At 44.1% G+C, this 16620-nt stretch overlaps 1 protein-coding gene across 1 annotated transcript in view; it reads left to right on the top strand.

Moving 5' to 3' along the window:
- LOC148505570 (trafficking protein particle complex subunit 9) overlaps nt 1–16620 on the top strand; it is a 361954-nt gene that overhangs the window by 88491 nt on the left and 256843 nt on the right. The window contains exons 10-11 of the mRNA XM_088448050.1: nt 6440–6566; nt 12873–13018. Of these exons, the coding sequence (XP_088304176.1) occupies nt 6440–6566; nt 12873–13018 (273 nt within the window). The remainder of the gene's footprint in view (nt 1–6439; nt 6567–12872; nt 13019–16620) is intronic.

Raw genomic sequence — 16620 nt, 5'->3', positions numbered from 1 at the left:
GCCCTAAGTGACTCTCTGCTTAGTGACTGCAGGGAGTTTGCTCAATTCCACCAAAATTCAGTGGGTGTCAGCTGTGCGCTTTCTGAAAATGCTTCTATTAAAGCTGATTATTCTTTTTATCTGTGCACAAGTCTATTCTTACGGCTTCCTGAGGTAAATTGTCTTTGTATAACTCCTCACTGTCTTATTTTGCTCTTGCAAACGAATTGTCATTATTGTAATAATAGAGACCTGTCCTTTGTGTGCCCGCTGGCTGCATGAGACAGTGCAGATAAATGTGGCTCCATTACACTCATTAAACAGCTATATTTAACCACTTGCCTGGCATGGTCGAATCAGATGCGACCACACCAGACTGGGCATTCCCTGACATGGTCACATCAGATGCGACCAGTCAGAAAATGTCAGTGGGCGGCTGCTGGAAGATGATCTTCTAGCAGCCACCTACCTCAGAGGGACCTCCCGGGCCCTTTGTACTCTTCATTCATCCCTATGTGCCCGATTGATCAGGGAGCCCGGCACCGGCGTCACCCACACCCAGCGGCTGCAGAAAGGACAGAGCAGCAGCCGAGAACCAACAGTGCATCCTCTCCCTTCCGCTCGCCTTGCAAGAGTCAGCCCGGGGGGAATGGGAGCAAGCTCCACGCCTCAATATATTCCCTGCCCCTCAGCAGGACCTATAAGCAGCAGAGCCCTGGCCTCATTTTGTGTATGTATGTGTGTGTATATATAATATAATATATGTGTGTGTTCCTGAACGAGGGGTCACAGAACCCCGAAACGTTGAATAAACAGAGTTGTTTACACCAGTATGGAGAGTCCCGGCAGTGCCGCCTGAGTGTTTCTTGTGTATATATATTAGAATGTAAGTTCTAACGAGCAGGGCCCTCTTCCCTCATGTGCTTCTCCTTCCCTCACTCATACGATCATCTGCTCCTAACTCCCCACAAGGGCACCTAACGCTTGGTAGCTGACGCCCTGCTGCTTATTTTTGTGTGTTATGATCGCCATTGCAGCAATGTAAATAGGGCCTGATTCAGAGCCGGACGCTATTTGCGGTCGTTCGTCCAGAAAATAGGGGTGGCTATTCAAATGAACCGTTCGCTCTTTGCGGTCTGTTCACGCCTCTATGTCTGAACGAGCGAACAAAACTTGCGGTCGTTTTTTGAAAAAATACGCCCCCTGGCCGCTCGCATCCTACGTCATGTCCGCTATTTATAAGATTAATCGAGTACATCGACCAGCGTATGAACTGTTCGCTATTCTTGTGGTTGGTTTTTGCTACCACAATCTTGCGAGCAGTTCTGGCTATAAAATAACCCAGTGACGTGGTCAATGACGCTCCTGTATTAATTATGCACACCCTTAAAACGCCCGTTTTGTCCTTTAAGCACGCCTGCGTTCGGATCTCCACTCCCCGTTTTCAAGCACCTTCCCCTGTTACCACCCACATACGCCTCCTCTTGTCACTCATATTAGCAGGCATTCGCTATTTAGCGAACAAACGAATTTCGGCCGCAATGACTGGTTCGCGCATGCGTATTATGATCCGTACGCATGCGCAGTTGGGCAAACATCGCTCGGAACGAACGAGCGGCCGCTTACGAGCGGCTCTGAATCAGGCCCTAGATCCGCCACTGAGCCTAACCCTAACCCTTCCCCAAGTGCCTAACCCTAACCATCCCCTCCGGCAACCTAACCCTAGCCCTCCCCCAAGTGCCTAATACTAACCATCCCCCACGGCATCCTAACCCTAACCCTCCCCCAAGTGCCTTAAACTAACCATCCAACTGTCACTCAAAATAGCAGGCATTTGCTATATAGCGAACACACGATTTTCAGCCGCACTGACTGGTTCGCACATGCGTATTACGATCCGTACGCATGCGCAGTTGGGCAAACATCGCTCGGAGCGAACGAGCGTCCTCTGAATCAGGCCCATAGACCATATCCTTGACCTGCATTGATTTGTACTGTAAGTCGCTGTTTTTGTGTTTGCTCATTTGTTTGTCTTCTTTGTGAGGCGCTGCAGAACCTTTGTGACGCCATGTAAATAAAGGATATCTGTCTATATATATATATATATATATATATATATATAAATACAGTAAATTCAGTGCGCAAATCAATCAATCAATGCATAAACACATATAATACTGTGAAAAGTTTTTTAGAATCCAATAAATAGATGGATTTTTGGAACAAAGTAAATCTGTGTCACAGACGCCAGATATAGCACAGGCCACAGGTACCACACAGGCCGGCGTCTTCCCCACGTTAAAACCCGGATCCAAGCGGGTATTGGTTTATCTGGAATTGAGAGCAAGAAAGAAGGGGCGCCACATAGTGCATGAAACTGTAAAACAGATTTTATTGCAGACAGCGGACATAAAACTCGTTCAATGAATATGCGTACCACAATCAGCGGTCAGATACCATCGCAAGTAATAAAAATGAAGAAGCCTGAATATCACCCGAACGTCTCCGGGGACTCCGTCGGCTATTCGACCAGTAATGGAAAGCAACGCCAAACCACGCCCCAACGCGTTTCGTCATCGACTTCGTCAGGAGGCTGGTTTGGCGTGAATAACAGGCATGCTCTTATACTAGTCATCCCATCTACTTCCACAAGTGTTTTATAATTAGATACTTAAACTAATCAGTATTGGAAACACTATAGGGAAATAGTAGCAGATGTTACAATGTGGGTACTTTAAATCCTAATGCATACATTGCATATTGCATAACATTTATAATTAAACATAATAAATTAAAAAGTCAGCATTTAAATAAATGTAAAAAATACAAAACATAAATTGTAAACATAATGAAATGCTTTTCCTTAAAAATACAATCATAATAGTACAATAAATATGTGCAAAATGCATGAGATAAAATTCATGAGTTAAAATTAAAATAAGAAATACTGGGATATAAAGGAATATGGAATAAAAAACAAGAGATAAACAGCAAAAGATAAGCAATAGATCTACAACAGCAGGCCAATTAGTCTCTTAAAAAAGGTGTGATATCATATCCCTCATTTAACCCATTAGGTTGCAAAGTATTCAAAGTTATAATCCAAAAGGATTCTCTCTTTGCCAATAAATTATCTCTATTGCCTCCTTTTATATCAATCAACACATGTTCTAAACCCATAAATCTCAAAGTAGTGGGGTTACTACCATGACACTTTTTATTACTTGCGATGGTATCTGACCGCTGATTGTGGTACGCATATTCATTGAACGAGTTTTATGTCCGCTGTCTGCAATAAAATCTGTTTTACAGTTTCATGCACTATGTGGCGCCCCTTCTTTCTTGCTCTCAATTCCAGATATATATATATATATATATATATATATTATATATATACATACATACACCCACACACAGTGTATATATATATATATATATATGTATGTGTGTGTGTGTATATATATATATATATATATATATATGTGTGTATATGTTTGTACATATATATATATTTATGTATGTATATCTATAAATATACATATATAGATGGCAGCTCTCCAACCGATGTTAAGGAAACATTGGTAGCTGTGGTCTCAAACAATCGATGTTTCTATCAATGGTTTAACCCATCGGCCATCGTTGGTACAGTCAATGGCCATCACTACTATATACCATAAAAAATGCTATTTTTATTGTATACAGTGTTTTTATTTTACAAAATAGTGTTGGATAAGTTTTTTAAAAGATGTTCTTGACCTAATTCAATCATACACAGAAAAAACGACAATTGCGGTTTTTGGAAAACATATTCGTCAGCTACGTGATTAATGTAATTCCATCTGCTAGCGGCCGGACTGCAACACTGCGTTCATTGTACTCGTCCGGTGACGTGGACATCTGCTGAGCTCGCAGACTCTTCTACCTTTGTTCTCCTATATAGATTAAACGGCGTGTGATGGTTTTTGCTGCACAGATCAATCAAGCATGGTGGCCGTCCTCAATGGAAGAGGGGAGTTGCGTAGGCCGCGATCCTTGTGTATCTCAGCGAACGCATTTACAGGCTTTGGGGAACCCTATAACATTTGGTGATTTCATCTTGGTGCCTGATACATTATTAGATAGAACACCCAGTTAATCTGAAGTAACTTCTAGCCAAGCTAATTCCCTTGCTACCTATACGTAACTGACAGTACTAAGAGAATTTGTCTTACATGACATTTGGGTTCCTCCACCCATTAGGACAGGCATTACACTTTTACCCTGCGCCTCTAACTTTTGAAGGTATATTTCATATGTCCTCCAACAAGTCCTCTTGCCTGACACTTATAATATGACTTGGTTAGAACCTTGCCCCAGTACAACTAATAGTGCTCACCCCAACCACAATCCCGGCTCACACAATACCGGTGGTCGCAATACCGACTGTCGAAATGCAGATGCCTGCAGGTAAGTTGGGTAACCCTTCTTCTAACCCTAACCCTCCAGTCCTGCAACCTATCCCCCCCCCCCCACTCTAGCCGCCTAACCCCCTCTCTAGTGCCAAAACCCAAACCTAACCCCTAATTCTGACCACTGGGATTCTGCAGCCGGGATTCTGCCCCTTGTCTGGAATTCAGCAATGGGTTTGTGCGCGCCGGAATATTAAATACATCCGTCCCCCTAGAATTGGAAATTGTCTATTGAAGGGTGTAAGGCAGAAAACACAACAAATCACAATAATTGCCTTTGAACACTGGTCCATCTATTGTGCGGGTAAAGCTATAAGTATGGGTATGTTGTCATTATGTCAACATGGTCTAAGTTTTAGGGTTAGGGCTGCGATAACCTGAAAACGCTCTGTCAGTGTATTATATTATTATAAAATTCACAGATGAACTAAAAAAAACACAAAACACTCACTCACGGAAAGATAACATAGCTTTCTTTGCTTATTGGAATTTCTTGTTATAGGGCCCATTAACAGATAATTCATACCATGCTTTATTTAGTGATAAGATGCTTGCCAACGTACTAAGGCAGAAAATAATGAAGCCTAATTCACATTGCCAAATAACCCATCGCCGAGTACTACTCGCCGCTACATAACATGGGAGATGATCGCCAAGCAGTCTCGCCGTCTGAACCATGAATTATATAGACGTTCTCAGTGTAATAAATCTCCCAGGAAGAGAGTGCTGCACCTGATCTGAGGTGTTAGCAGTCATAAACAACCTGATGTTAGGCAGGCACCAGGGCCATACGTTTTCATCAACCAATATTATAAAGCCTTCAGAAACATATATTATGGCATCTCTTGGCAGCTTCAATCAGCAACCCAATCAGTTGTACTTATTTCCAAAGCAAATACTGGAAGCTGGGACAATGAGCCTAAACCTGTAACGACAATAATATTTTTTCCAGTTTTTGATCGCTTGCCCTGTTATATTTCAGATTCTTACATTTATTTATTTATATTTTCATTATATGGTGTAAAACTGGCTGTTTATGGAATTAACTGTACAAAGGTTTGTTTTCAAGATGTGTCGTATCATTTATATACAGTTCTATCTGCCACAGTCAGTTACTTAAACCTCCAATCAAAATCTTTTTATATCCCGGTGGCAACCTGCTCCCACCTCCCATTCACTGCCATTTTAAAAGCAGCAAGCGTTATTGATTTTCCAAGATCTTCTGGAGTGGTGTAGCAGACCTGCGTGGCCTTGATGTGTATCCGGGAGGGAGTTTCAGAGGCAGCCATTTTATGGTCAGCCCATCTGTCCGTGATAGTGATATTGTGCCTATTGGTACAGCCCACAAAATGGCTAAATGGCTGCCTCAACTATGTTTAGGCCACGGGTGCACTCATTCACAGGGGCATGTTGGTTATAATGGAGTATACCTCAGATTACCCCACACATACCGTGGCACATTTATTAAACATGGCTCTCCTCATAAGACACATTTTACTGCTTGATATTTATAAATTATGGATCTGCTGCCCGCTGTGCTCCTCGTACAGATCCTCTTTCTTATATCGTGTGACTATTTTGAGGTTTTTTGCTTTTAATTAGCAATGAGGTGTTAGTATCAATTACTACAGCTTCCTTCACATGACGGTAATGTGTAAAACTGAACTGCTTGTACTTTATAAATATTGAGCGTACACGACCGAGAAGGATGTGGTGCGTTTTATAGCCGATGTTCTCAAGAATGCTTTATGCTTTAATTACTGTACGTTGTCATTTGTTTTTACCTCAGCTACTATTAAAGTTACATTTAGAAGACTGCCTGTCATGGCCGCTCTATGCTCAGTGACCATCACGTGACTGTATCTGGGTCTCAGTAAGGGAAAGAGATTTACGTGCTCTTGTTGCTCTGTAGATGGGGGTGTCAGAGCTGCTGTACATGTTTGTTTTTCTTTTATTCCCTCTTTTAGGTGTGCATCATTTCTGACTTGTCCTTTTTCCTCTCCCTTTTATAGAGAAGAAAGACGTGGCGCAGAGCCTGGAGAGCTACACCTCGAAGTGCGCCGGTACGATGGAGCCTATTAGCTTACCTGAGGGCTTAACGTTACCCCCAGTGCCGTTCACGAAACTGCCCATTGTGAGGTAAGGATTCGCCTCCCTGCTAACCCCCTTTTCCATGACCACTTTGAAGGGGTATTACAGGGTACTGCGGGGTTCAATAATTGGGTCTTAGCACCTGATTCAGAGATGGCTGGTAATGCAGCTGCGAGCATAGGCGCCATCGCAATAGTGGTTGTGGGAATATGCAGATGCTATTCTCATCCTCCCCTTTGTGCGATGGGGCGTACGGTTGGTTAGACGCCTACTTTCAGCTTGCGTGGCCTGTGCATTTGCGATGGAGATCGTAAACACTCCAACATTGATGCAACATTGGTCGCACCGTAGACATTTGTGGTAGCCTAGGGTCCCTCTAATCCAACTAAACATGGCCTCTGAAGCGTTTGATCTGTGATTGGGAACGCAGCAGCGCTCCCAGACACGGCCATGACACTCCCCTAACACCCGTGAGACAGCCCCTTTTTGCGATCACTTTAGGTCACCTCCCAGTCTCCACCCTGATACGCCCAGGGGTCGCATTTGTTAGCGATACTGTACGTAATTGTGAATTCCATCGGACACTTGGGGTTGCGCGTGCGCATTAAGGCTTTCCAAGACTTTTTCGCACATGCGCACTAGCGATACATCGGTCAGCTGCGCAAACATCGGCACTTCGTCCATCTCCGAATCATGCCCTTACTCACAAAGACGTTTTTAGCAACATTTAAAGTGATAAAAAAAAAATCATGATTTGTTAAAGTCCACTCGTCACCGGCGCGCACAAGGACGAGAGCCATCTTTTGAAACACGAATTTAGCAAACAATATGGCTGCCCCGGCTGTACGTAAGTGCAAAGTATATCCATATCCTCTACACTGATTCAGAGGTGGGCGCTGCGCCATCTGCTCCTGCGCCTGTTGCTGGAGTCGCGGCGGCGATTATATGGAAATGCTGCTATCAGCCCTTCCCTGGTGTAGTATCCTGCGTCTGAGGTATGTAAGGACTGAGGAGCCTGCTTTCATCGTCTCTGCGTGGTGAGTGTTTACACTCCTCCATCGGCACATCTTCGACACTTGCGCCAGCTCTATGGCAGGTGCGGTTTATCCATCGGACTACGGCCTCTGCGGTTGTGCATTTAGGGACGATGATAATCGTTCAGATCAGCCGATGAAACGACCGTTACATTCAGACTTCTGTTCACTGAGCCTGATTCAGACCCGGTCGCAAGCGCTGTGCGCTCGCAACCGGGTCGATAGTGGGCCAGTGCGCACGCGCGAGCCCTGGAGCGAGCGCAAAAAACGCTCGCTCCGGGACACACTACAAAAGGGGGCGGCTGTCGATGTTGATCGACAGCTCGACCCCTTTTGTAGGCGTGGCTGGGGGGGAGGGCTTCACAAACTGAGGCGTTCCCAAGCGAACGCCTGCCGTTTGTGGGCGGCCTCCCTGACATCACCAGTGATGTCAGTGAGAGCTTCCAGCTCTGTTTGAGCCAAAAGCTCTCTGGGGCTTGCGGCCACGAGACCCTACCACAAGGGTCTCGTCGCAAGCGCGATGGTCTTGACCATCGCGACCATCATCATGGCCGCTCGCATAAGCTGTGGGTGGTAACCCACAGCTATGCGAGCGGCCAAGAGGCCGCAACTTAAACACCAAGTGCCCGCCCTGATTCAGAGTGAGCGCTCGCTTTTGCGAGCGCCTCTGAATCAGGCCCACTGTACGGATATGGAAGATGATTGTTCACAGGCTGATAAATGGTCTGGATTATCTGGTTTGGTTGTCAAACCTTTGTGATGTTCCCGCCCGTCGTTCATCCGACTCCATGCTGTTAAATGAAGATCACTTCCATTGCAGTGTGTGGAAACCCGTTGATAATTGTGCTTTAGCTACGCCCGTTTTACGTTAAGCCGGAACGTCTGCACAATCTTGCTGTCTATGGCTGGCTTAAGACAAGACAGTCCATACGACTAGCGTGATGGAGTATGAACTAAAGCTGGGTACACACCTGAACTCAGCAGTGTAACAATACATTGCGCTACAGTACACACTGCGCGTGCCGCCGCACAGCGGCGCAATATATCATTACATGCTGCATATAACTACTCCCCGTCATTGATTGAATTGTCTCATTGGACATGCAGAACATCCAATGGGGATGATTTAATGAGCGACAGGCGGGAAGGACGGATCTGGCGTACACACTATACGATGTGCACGATATTTTTTTCTGATCCGCATCGAGACAATATATTGGACGTTGTATCGTATGGGGTGTACCCAACTTTAATGTCAGGGGAATGGAGTGCACTTCACGTGAGGATAAAGGACCTCATTCAGACCCGGTCGCAAGCGATGAGCGCTCGCAACTGGGTCGATGTTTAGGCCCTGCGCACGCGCAGTGGCCGCACTGCGTGTGCGCAAGCCCTGGAGCGAGAAAGAAATTCTATTTCTCCGGAGCTCACTATAAAAGGGACGGCTGTCGATGTTGATCGATAGCTCGACCCGTTTTGTAGGTGTGGCGGGGGGGTGGTTTCACAAACGAAGGCATTTTGTGGGCGGCCGCACTGACATCAGCAGTGTTGTCAGTGGGGAGCTTCCTGCTCGATCAGAGCAGAAAGCTCCCTGGGGCTTGCGGTTGCCAAGACCCAACCTTAGGGTCTCGTCGCAAGCCCCGATGGTCGCGATGGTCTTGACCATCGCGACCATCAACCTGGTCGGTCACTAAAGCTGTGGGTGGTAACCCAAAGCTTAGCTAGCGACCAGGAGGCCTCACTTGAAAAGTTAAGCGGCTGCCCTCATTCAGAGCGAGCACTCTCTTCTTTGACCGCCTCTGAATGAGGGCCAAAGTGTCATATACAGTTAGGTGCATAAATATTGGGACATTGACAGAATTTTCATATTTTGGCCTCTATTCACCACCACAATGGCTTTGAAATGAAACAAATAAGATTTGCTTTACCTGCAGACTTTCAGATTTAATTTGAGGGTAATTACATCCAAATCAGGTGAACGGTGTAGGAATTACAACGGTTTCTATATGTGCCTCCCACTTTTTAAGGGGCCAAAAGTAAGGGGACTATCAACTCAAAAGCTATTTCATGGACAGGTGTGGGCTATTCCCTCGTTATTTCATTATCAATTCAGCAGGTAAAAGGTCTGGAGTTGATTCTAGGTGTGACATTTGCATTTGGAATCAGTTGCTGTCAACTCTCAATATGAGATCCAAAGAGCTGTCACTATCAGTGAAGCAAGCCATCATTAGGCTGAAAAATCAAAACAAACCCATCAGAGAGAGAGCAAAAACATTAGGTGTGACATTCTTAAACATTCTTAAAAAGAAAGAACGACTTGGAGAGCTCAGCAACACCAAAAGACCCGGAAGACCACGGAAAACAACTGTGGTGGATGACAGAATAATTATTTCCCTGGTGAAGAAAAACCCCTTCACAACAGTTGGCCAAATCAAGAACACTCTCCAGGAGGTAGGTGTATATGTGTCTATGTCAACAATCAAGAGAAGACTTCACAAGAGTGAATATAGAGGGTTCACCACAAGATGTAAACCATTGGTGAGCCACAAAAACAGGAAGACCAGATTAGAGTTTGCCAAACAACATTTAAAAAAGCCATTACAGTTCTGGAACAACATCCTATGGACAGATGAGACAAAGATCAACTTGTACCAGAGTGATGGGAAGAGAAGAGTATGGAGAAGGAAAGGAACTGCTCATTATCCAAAACATACCACCTCATCAGTGAAGCGTGGTGGTAGTGTCATGGCGTGGGCATGTATGGCTGCCAATGGAACTGGTTCCCTTGTATTTATTGATGATGTGACTGCTGACAAAAGCAGCAGAATGAATTCTGAAGTGTTTCGGGCAATATTATATGCTCATATTCAGTCAAATGCTTCAGAACTCATTGGACGGCGCTTCACAGTGCAGATGGATAATGACCCGAAGCATTCTGCAAAAGCAATCAAAGAGTTTTTTAAGGCTAAAAAGTGGAATATTATGCAATGGCCAAGTCAATCCCCTGACCTGAATCCGATTGAGCATGCATTTCACTTGATGAAGACAAAACTGAAGGGAAAATGCCCCAAGAACAAGCAGGAACTGAAGACATTTGCAGTAGAGGCCTGGCAGAGCATCACCAGGGATGAAACCCAACGTCTGGTGATGTCTATGCGTTCCAGACTTCAGGCTGTAATTGCCTGCAAAGGATTTGCAACAAAAGTATTAAAAAGTGAAAGTTGGATTTAGGATTGTTTAGTTTGTCCCATTACTATTGGCCCCTTAAAAAGTGGGAGGCACATATAGAAACTGTTGTAATTCCTACACCGTTCACCTGATTTGGATGTAATTACCCTCAAATTAAATCTGAAAGTCTGCAGTTAAAGCACATCTTGTTTGTTTCATTTCAAAGCCATTGTGGTGGTGAATAGAGGCCAAAATATGAAAATTCTGTCAATGTCCCAATATTTATGCACCTGACTGTAAATAAGTTACCAATGATGGGTTCTGCTTAGAGAGTAGAGTGATATTTGTGAAATGTTCTATATCAATAAAGTTTTGACTGAAATATTTGGGAACCAGTTTTTTTTTTTTTTTGAAGATGGATCAAGTAAAAATCGGATAATGTAATCATCGTGATTACAGGGGTCTTCATTATCTCGGACATTATTACTCTATAATAATTTCTTTACATTTATAAATGCCTCCAATGGTATCTCCGGGACAGGGCAAATTAATTATAAATCATCCCTTCCAGACAGATTCTCGCATGACAAATAATTTATTGAAGTGAAATAACCGGTTACGTTTTCCGTCTCCGCGTACAGCGCCTGCATTGTGTGCAGTGTGGGGTTAATCCGCCCACGCATCGCCTGGTGTTTGCTGAACTATACTATAAATGGATGGGCTTCCACTTTGTCTTCTAAGGCAGATTTCTGATCTCTTCCTGCGGCAATTCTGTTGTAATGGGGTCACCGCCTGCCGTGCTGGCCACAAGAAAATGGTCCCCCCCACACTGCCTTTCATCCTCTCTGCAAATCGCAAAGGCGAGGCCTCTGCAACAATGCGCACTTCTATATTTAGTCAGCGTACACCTGTATCAGAATGATATCTGTCACAGTTTGATCATGTTATTATATTTGCTTTTATATTTGTTTTTAACACAGTTGTTAGAGATGATTATTGCAAACATAATCGAAGAGTTTGGGGTATAGTTACTAAAGTGAGATGTTGCCTATAGCAACCAATCAGATTATACTTTAACATTTAACTAGTACCTTCTAGAAGATAATAGCTAGAATCTGGTTGCTAGGGGCAACATCTCCACTTTCAAAAACTCTCACATTAGTAAATTTAACCTTTTGTGTCTTTTTTATTTAATTTTTTTTACACTTTTTGTGTTTAGGTGAGAGTTTAGATAATGTGAGAGTTTAGCAGCAGACACTCACATTGGTTGAGTTTTATCTTCAAAATGGGAAAACATCTGGACGAGAGTTTAAATCGTGAGAGTTTTTTGAGTCTGAGACACACACGAGTTTGCTCTGTTCTCTGCCTCTATTACATTGGGCGTGTTTAAAAAGTGTGAGAAAACTCTCGCCCTACTACATTGGCCCCTTCGGGGGGCGAAACAAATTCAACGCGAATTGAATAGCGCTGGGAGCGAGCTTCAATTCAGTGCGCTGTGAGGTCGGAGAATGACTGTTATCGAACCTTAACAAGGGTGTTAAGGTGCGTTAACCGGCATTCTCTGACCAAAGTGCCGGGCGCGCGGCTGTCAGTGCCTCGCTAAGCAGAAAAACAGCTGCGCGTCCGGCACTTTGGTCGGATTTCTCCTCGCATCCCCAGGGGGGTGCGAGAAGAAATCCTTAGCGCCCCAAACAGCGCGGTGTATTGTATAGCTTCGGGATCTCCCTCCTGCGGCTATTCAACATTGTGCTGAATTGAATTGCCCTCTTTGTGTCTCAAGTGTCACCCACCCCATACTGGTCATATATAGCTATCGGCATCTAATTAATGCCAGGGAGCGGAAAAACTTGAAATTTTTATACTTCTGAGAAAGCAGATTTTCGTTATCGCGACTAGTCTATGGGGGTAATTCAATGGTCAGTGAAGGGTGTGAATTGCCGCTGCCGCAAAGCTTAAACGCCAGCAACGGCAGCCCGTCTGGCACCCTTCGCCCCATGGCGGGCCAAATTCCCAATTTGCACAAAAGTGCATGCTATTGCCATATAGCGCCGTGGCTGCCACATAGTTTTGCCCTTGCTAACGGATATGCCCCTAATTGAATTCCCCCCCTTTGTGTACAAGTTTGTTAAATCGATTGTATGTCTTTTACTTCTAGGTCGGTGAAACTTCTCAATCTTCCAGTTATCCTGCGACCACAAAAAGTTAAAAATTTACTGGGCCAAAAGCTGTCGACAAAGAGCCCCTTCATTTACTCCCCGATCATAGCGCACAACCGCAGCGAGGAGAAGAACAAGAAGATAGGTGAGTTCACCACCGGCACCTACCCCAAATTTCCTTGTGAAATGTTTAATGACCTGGCTCCGCTCGAAGATGCGCACGGAATTTTGGAAGCAGTTTGATGCACTTTGAAATGAATACACTTACAGTATGGGGCTTATTCGCTAAACGCACACGAAGCGCTGCAACTCTGAGCGACCTGTTTGTAGCTGCCATTATATAGTAAGCTAATACGTACGCTGGGTGTTGTAGAATGGGGAATCACAAATCCGTGTAATGTTACTGCCATTACATAGTAAGCCAGGTGTTGTAGAATGGGGATCACAAATCCGTGTAATGTTACTGCCATTATATAGTAAGCCAGGTGTTGTAGAATGGGGATCACAGATTGGTGTAATGTTACTGCCGTTATATAGTAAGCCAGGTGTTGTAGAATGGGGATCACAGATCGGTGTAATGTTACTGCCGTTATATAGTAAGCCAGGTGTTGTAGAATGGGGATCACAGATCGGTGTAATGTTACTGCCATTATATAGTAAGCCAGGTGTTGTAGAATGGGGATCACAGATCGGTGTAATGTTACTGCCGTTATATAGTAAGCCAGGTGTTGTAGAATGGGGATCACAGATCCGTGTAATGTTACTGCCATTATATAGTAAGCCAGGTGTTGTAGAATGGGGTATCACAAATCCGTGTAATGTTACTGCCATTATATAGTAAGCCAGGTGTTGTAGAATGGGGATCACAGATTGGTGTAATGTTACTGCCATTATATAGTAAGCCAGGTGTTGTAGAATGGGGAATCACAAATCCGTGTAATGTTACTGCCGTTATATAGTAAGCCAGGTGTTGTAGAATGGGGATCACAGATCGGTGTAATGTTACTGCCATTATATAGTAAGCCAGGTGTTGTAGAATGGGGAATCACAGATCGGTGTAATGTTACTGCCATTATATAGTAAGCCAGGTGTTGTAGAATGGGGATCACAGATCCGTGTAATGTTACTGCCATTATATAGTAAGCCAGGTGTTGTAGAATGGGGATCACAGATCGGTGTAATGTTACTGCCGTTATATAGTAAGCCAGGTGTTGTAGAATGGGGATCACAGAGCCGTGTAATGTTACTGCCGTTATATAGTAAGCCAGGTGTTGTAGAATGGGGATCACAGATCGGTGTAATGTTACTGCCGTTATATAGTAAGCCAGGTGTTGTAGAATGGGGAATCACAAATCCGTGTAATGTTACTGCCGTTATATAGTAAGCCAGGTGTTGTAGAGTGGGGATCACAGATCGGTGTAATGTTACTGCCGTTATATAGTAAGCCAGGTGTTGTAGAATGGGGATCACAGAGCGGTGTAATGTTACTGCCGTTATATAGTAAGCCAGGTGTTGTAGAATGGGGATCACAGATCGGTGTAATGTTACTGCCATTATATAGTAAGCCAGGTGTTGTAGAATGGGGATCACAGATCGGTGTAATGTTACTGCCATTATATAGTAAGCCAGGTGTTGTAGAATGGGGTATCACAAATCCGTGTAATGTTACTGCCATTATATAGTAAGCCAGGTGTTGTAGAATGGGGTATCACAAATCCGTGTAATGTTACTGCCATTATATAGTAAGCCAGGTGTTGTAGAATGGGGATCACAGATTGGTGTAATGTTACTGCCGTTATATAGTAAGCCAGGTGTTGTAGAATGGGGATCACAGATCGGTGTAATGTTACTGCCATTATATAGTAAGCCAGGTGTTGTAGAATGGGGATCACAGAGCGGTGTAATGTTACTGCCGTTATATAGTAAGCCAGGTGTTGTAGAATGGGGGATCACAGATCGGTGTAATGTTACTGCCATTATATAGTAAGCCAGGTGTTGTAGAATGGGGATCACAGAGCGGTGTAATGTTACTGCCGTTATATAGTAAGCCAGGTGTTGTAGAATGGGGATCACAGATCGGTGTAATGTTACTGCCATTATATAGTAAGCCAGGTGTTGTAGAATGGGGATCACAGAGCCGTGTAATGTTACTGCCGTTATATAGTAAGCCAGGTGTTGTAGAATGGGGATCACAGATCGGTGTAATGTTACTGCCGTTATATAGTAAGCCAGGTGTTGTAGAATGGGGATCACAGATCGGTGTAATGTTACTGCCATTATATAGTAAGCCAGGTGTTGTAGAATGGGGAATCACAAATCCGTGTAATGTTACTGCCATTATATAGTAAGCCAGGTGTTGTAGAATGGGGATCACAGATCGGTGTAATGTTACGGCCGTTATATAGTAAGCCAGGTGTTGTAGAATGGGGATCACAGATCGGTGTAATGTTACTGCCGTTATATAGTAAGCCAGGTGTTGTAGAGTGGGGATCACAGATCGGTGTAATGTTACTGCCGTTATATAGTAAGCCAGGTGTTGTAGAATGGGGATCACAGAGCGGTGTAATGTTACTGCCGTTATATAGTAAGCCAGGTGTTGTAGAATGGGGTATCACAAATCCGTGTAATGTTACTGCCATTATATAGTAAGCCAGGTGTTGTAGAATGGGGAATCACAGATCGGTGTAATGTTACTGCCGTTATATAGTAAGCCAGGTGTTGTAGAATGGGGATCACAGAGCGGTGTAATGTTACTGCCGTTATATAGTAAGCCAGGTGTTGTAGAATGGGGAATCACAGATCGGTGTAATGTTACTGCCGTTATATAGTAAGCCAGGTGTTGTAGAATGGGGATCACAGATCGGTGTAATGTTACTGCCGTTATATAGTAAGCCAGGTGTTGTAGAATGGGGATCACAGATCGGTGTAATGTTACTGCCATTATATAGTAAGCCAGGTGTTGTAGAATGGGGATCACAGATCGGTGTAATGTTACTGCCATTATATAGTAAGCCAGGTGTTGTAGAATGGGGTATCACAAATCCGTGTAATGTTACTGCCATTATATAGTAAGCCAGGTGTTGTAGAATGGGGATCACAGATCGGTGTAATGTTACTGCCGTTATATAGTAAGCCAGGTGTTGTAGAATGGGGATCACAGATCGGTGTAATGTTACTGCCATTATATAGTAAGCCAGGTGTTGTAGAATGGGGATCACAGATCGGTGTAATGTTACTGCCGTTATATAGTAAGCCAGGTGTTGTAGAATGGGGATCACAGATCGGTGTAATGTTACTGCCATTATATAGTAAGCCAGGTGTTGTAGAATGGGGGATCACAGATCGGTGTAATGTTACTGCCATTATATAGTAAGCCAGGTGTTGTAGAATGGGGAATCACAAATCCGTGTAATGTTACTGCCATTATATAGTAAGCCAGGTGTTGTAGAATGGGGATCACAGAGCGGTGTAATGTTACTGCCGTTATATAGTAAGCCAGGTGTTGTAGAATGGGGATCACAGATCGGTGTACTGTTACTGCCATTATATAGTAAGCCAGGTGTTGTAGAATGGGGATCACAGATCGGTGTAATGTTACTGCCATTATATAGTAAGCCAGGTGTTGTAGAATGGGGATCACAGATCGGTGTAATGTTACTGCCGTTATATGGTAAGCCAGGTGTTGTAGAATGGGGTATCACAAATCCGTGTAATGTTACTGCCATTATATAGTAAGCCAGGTGTTGT

Source organism: Taudactylus pleione, unplaced genomic scaffold, assembly GCF_031769625.1.
Source record: "Taudactylus pleione unplaced genomic scaffold, aTauple2 ptg000450l, whole genome shotgun sequence".
Classification (NCBI taxonomy): Eukaryota; Metazoa; Chordata; class Amphibia; order Anura; family Myobatrachidae; genus Taudactylus; species Taudactylus pleione.
This window is presented reverse-complemented; position numbering and strand designations above follow the sequence as displayed.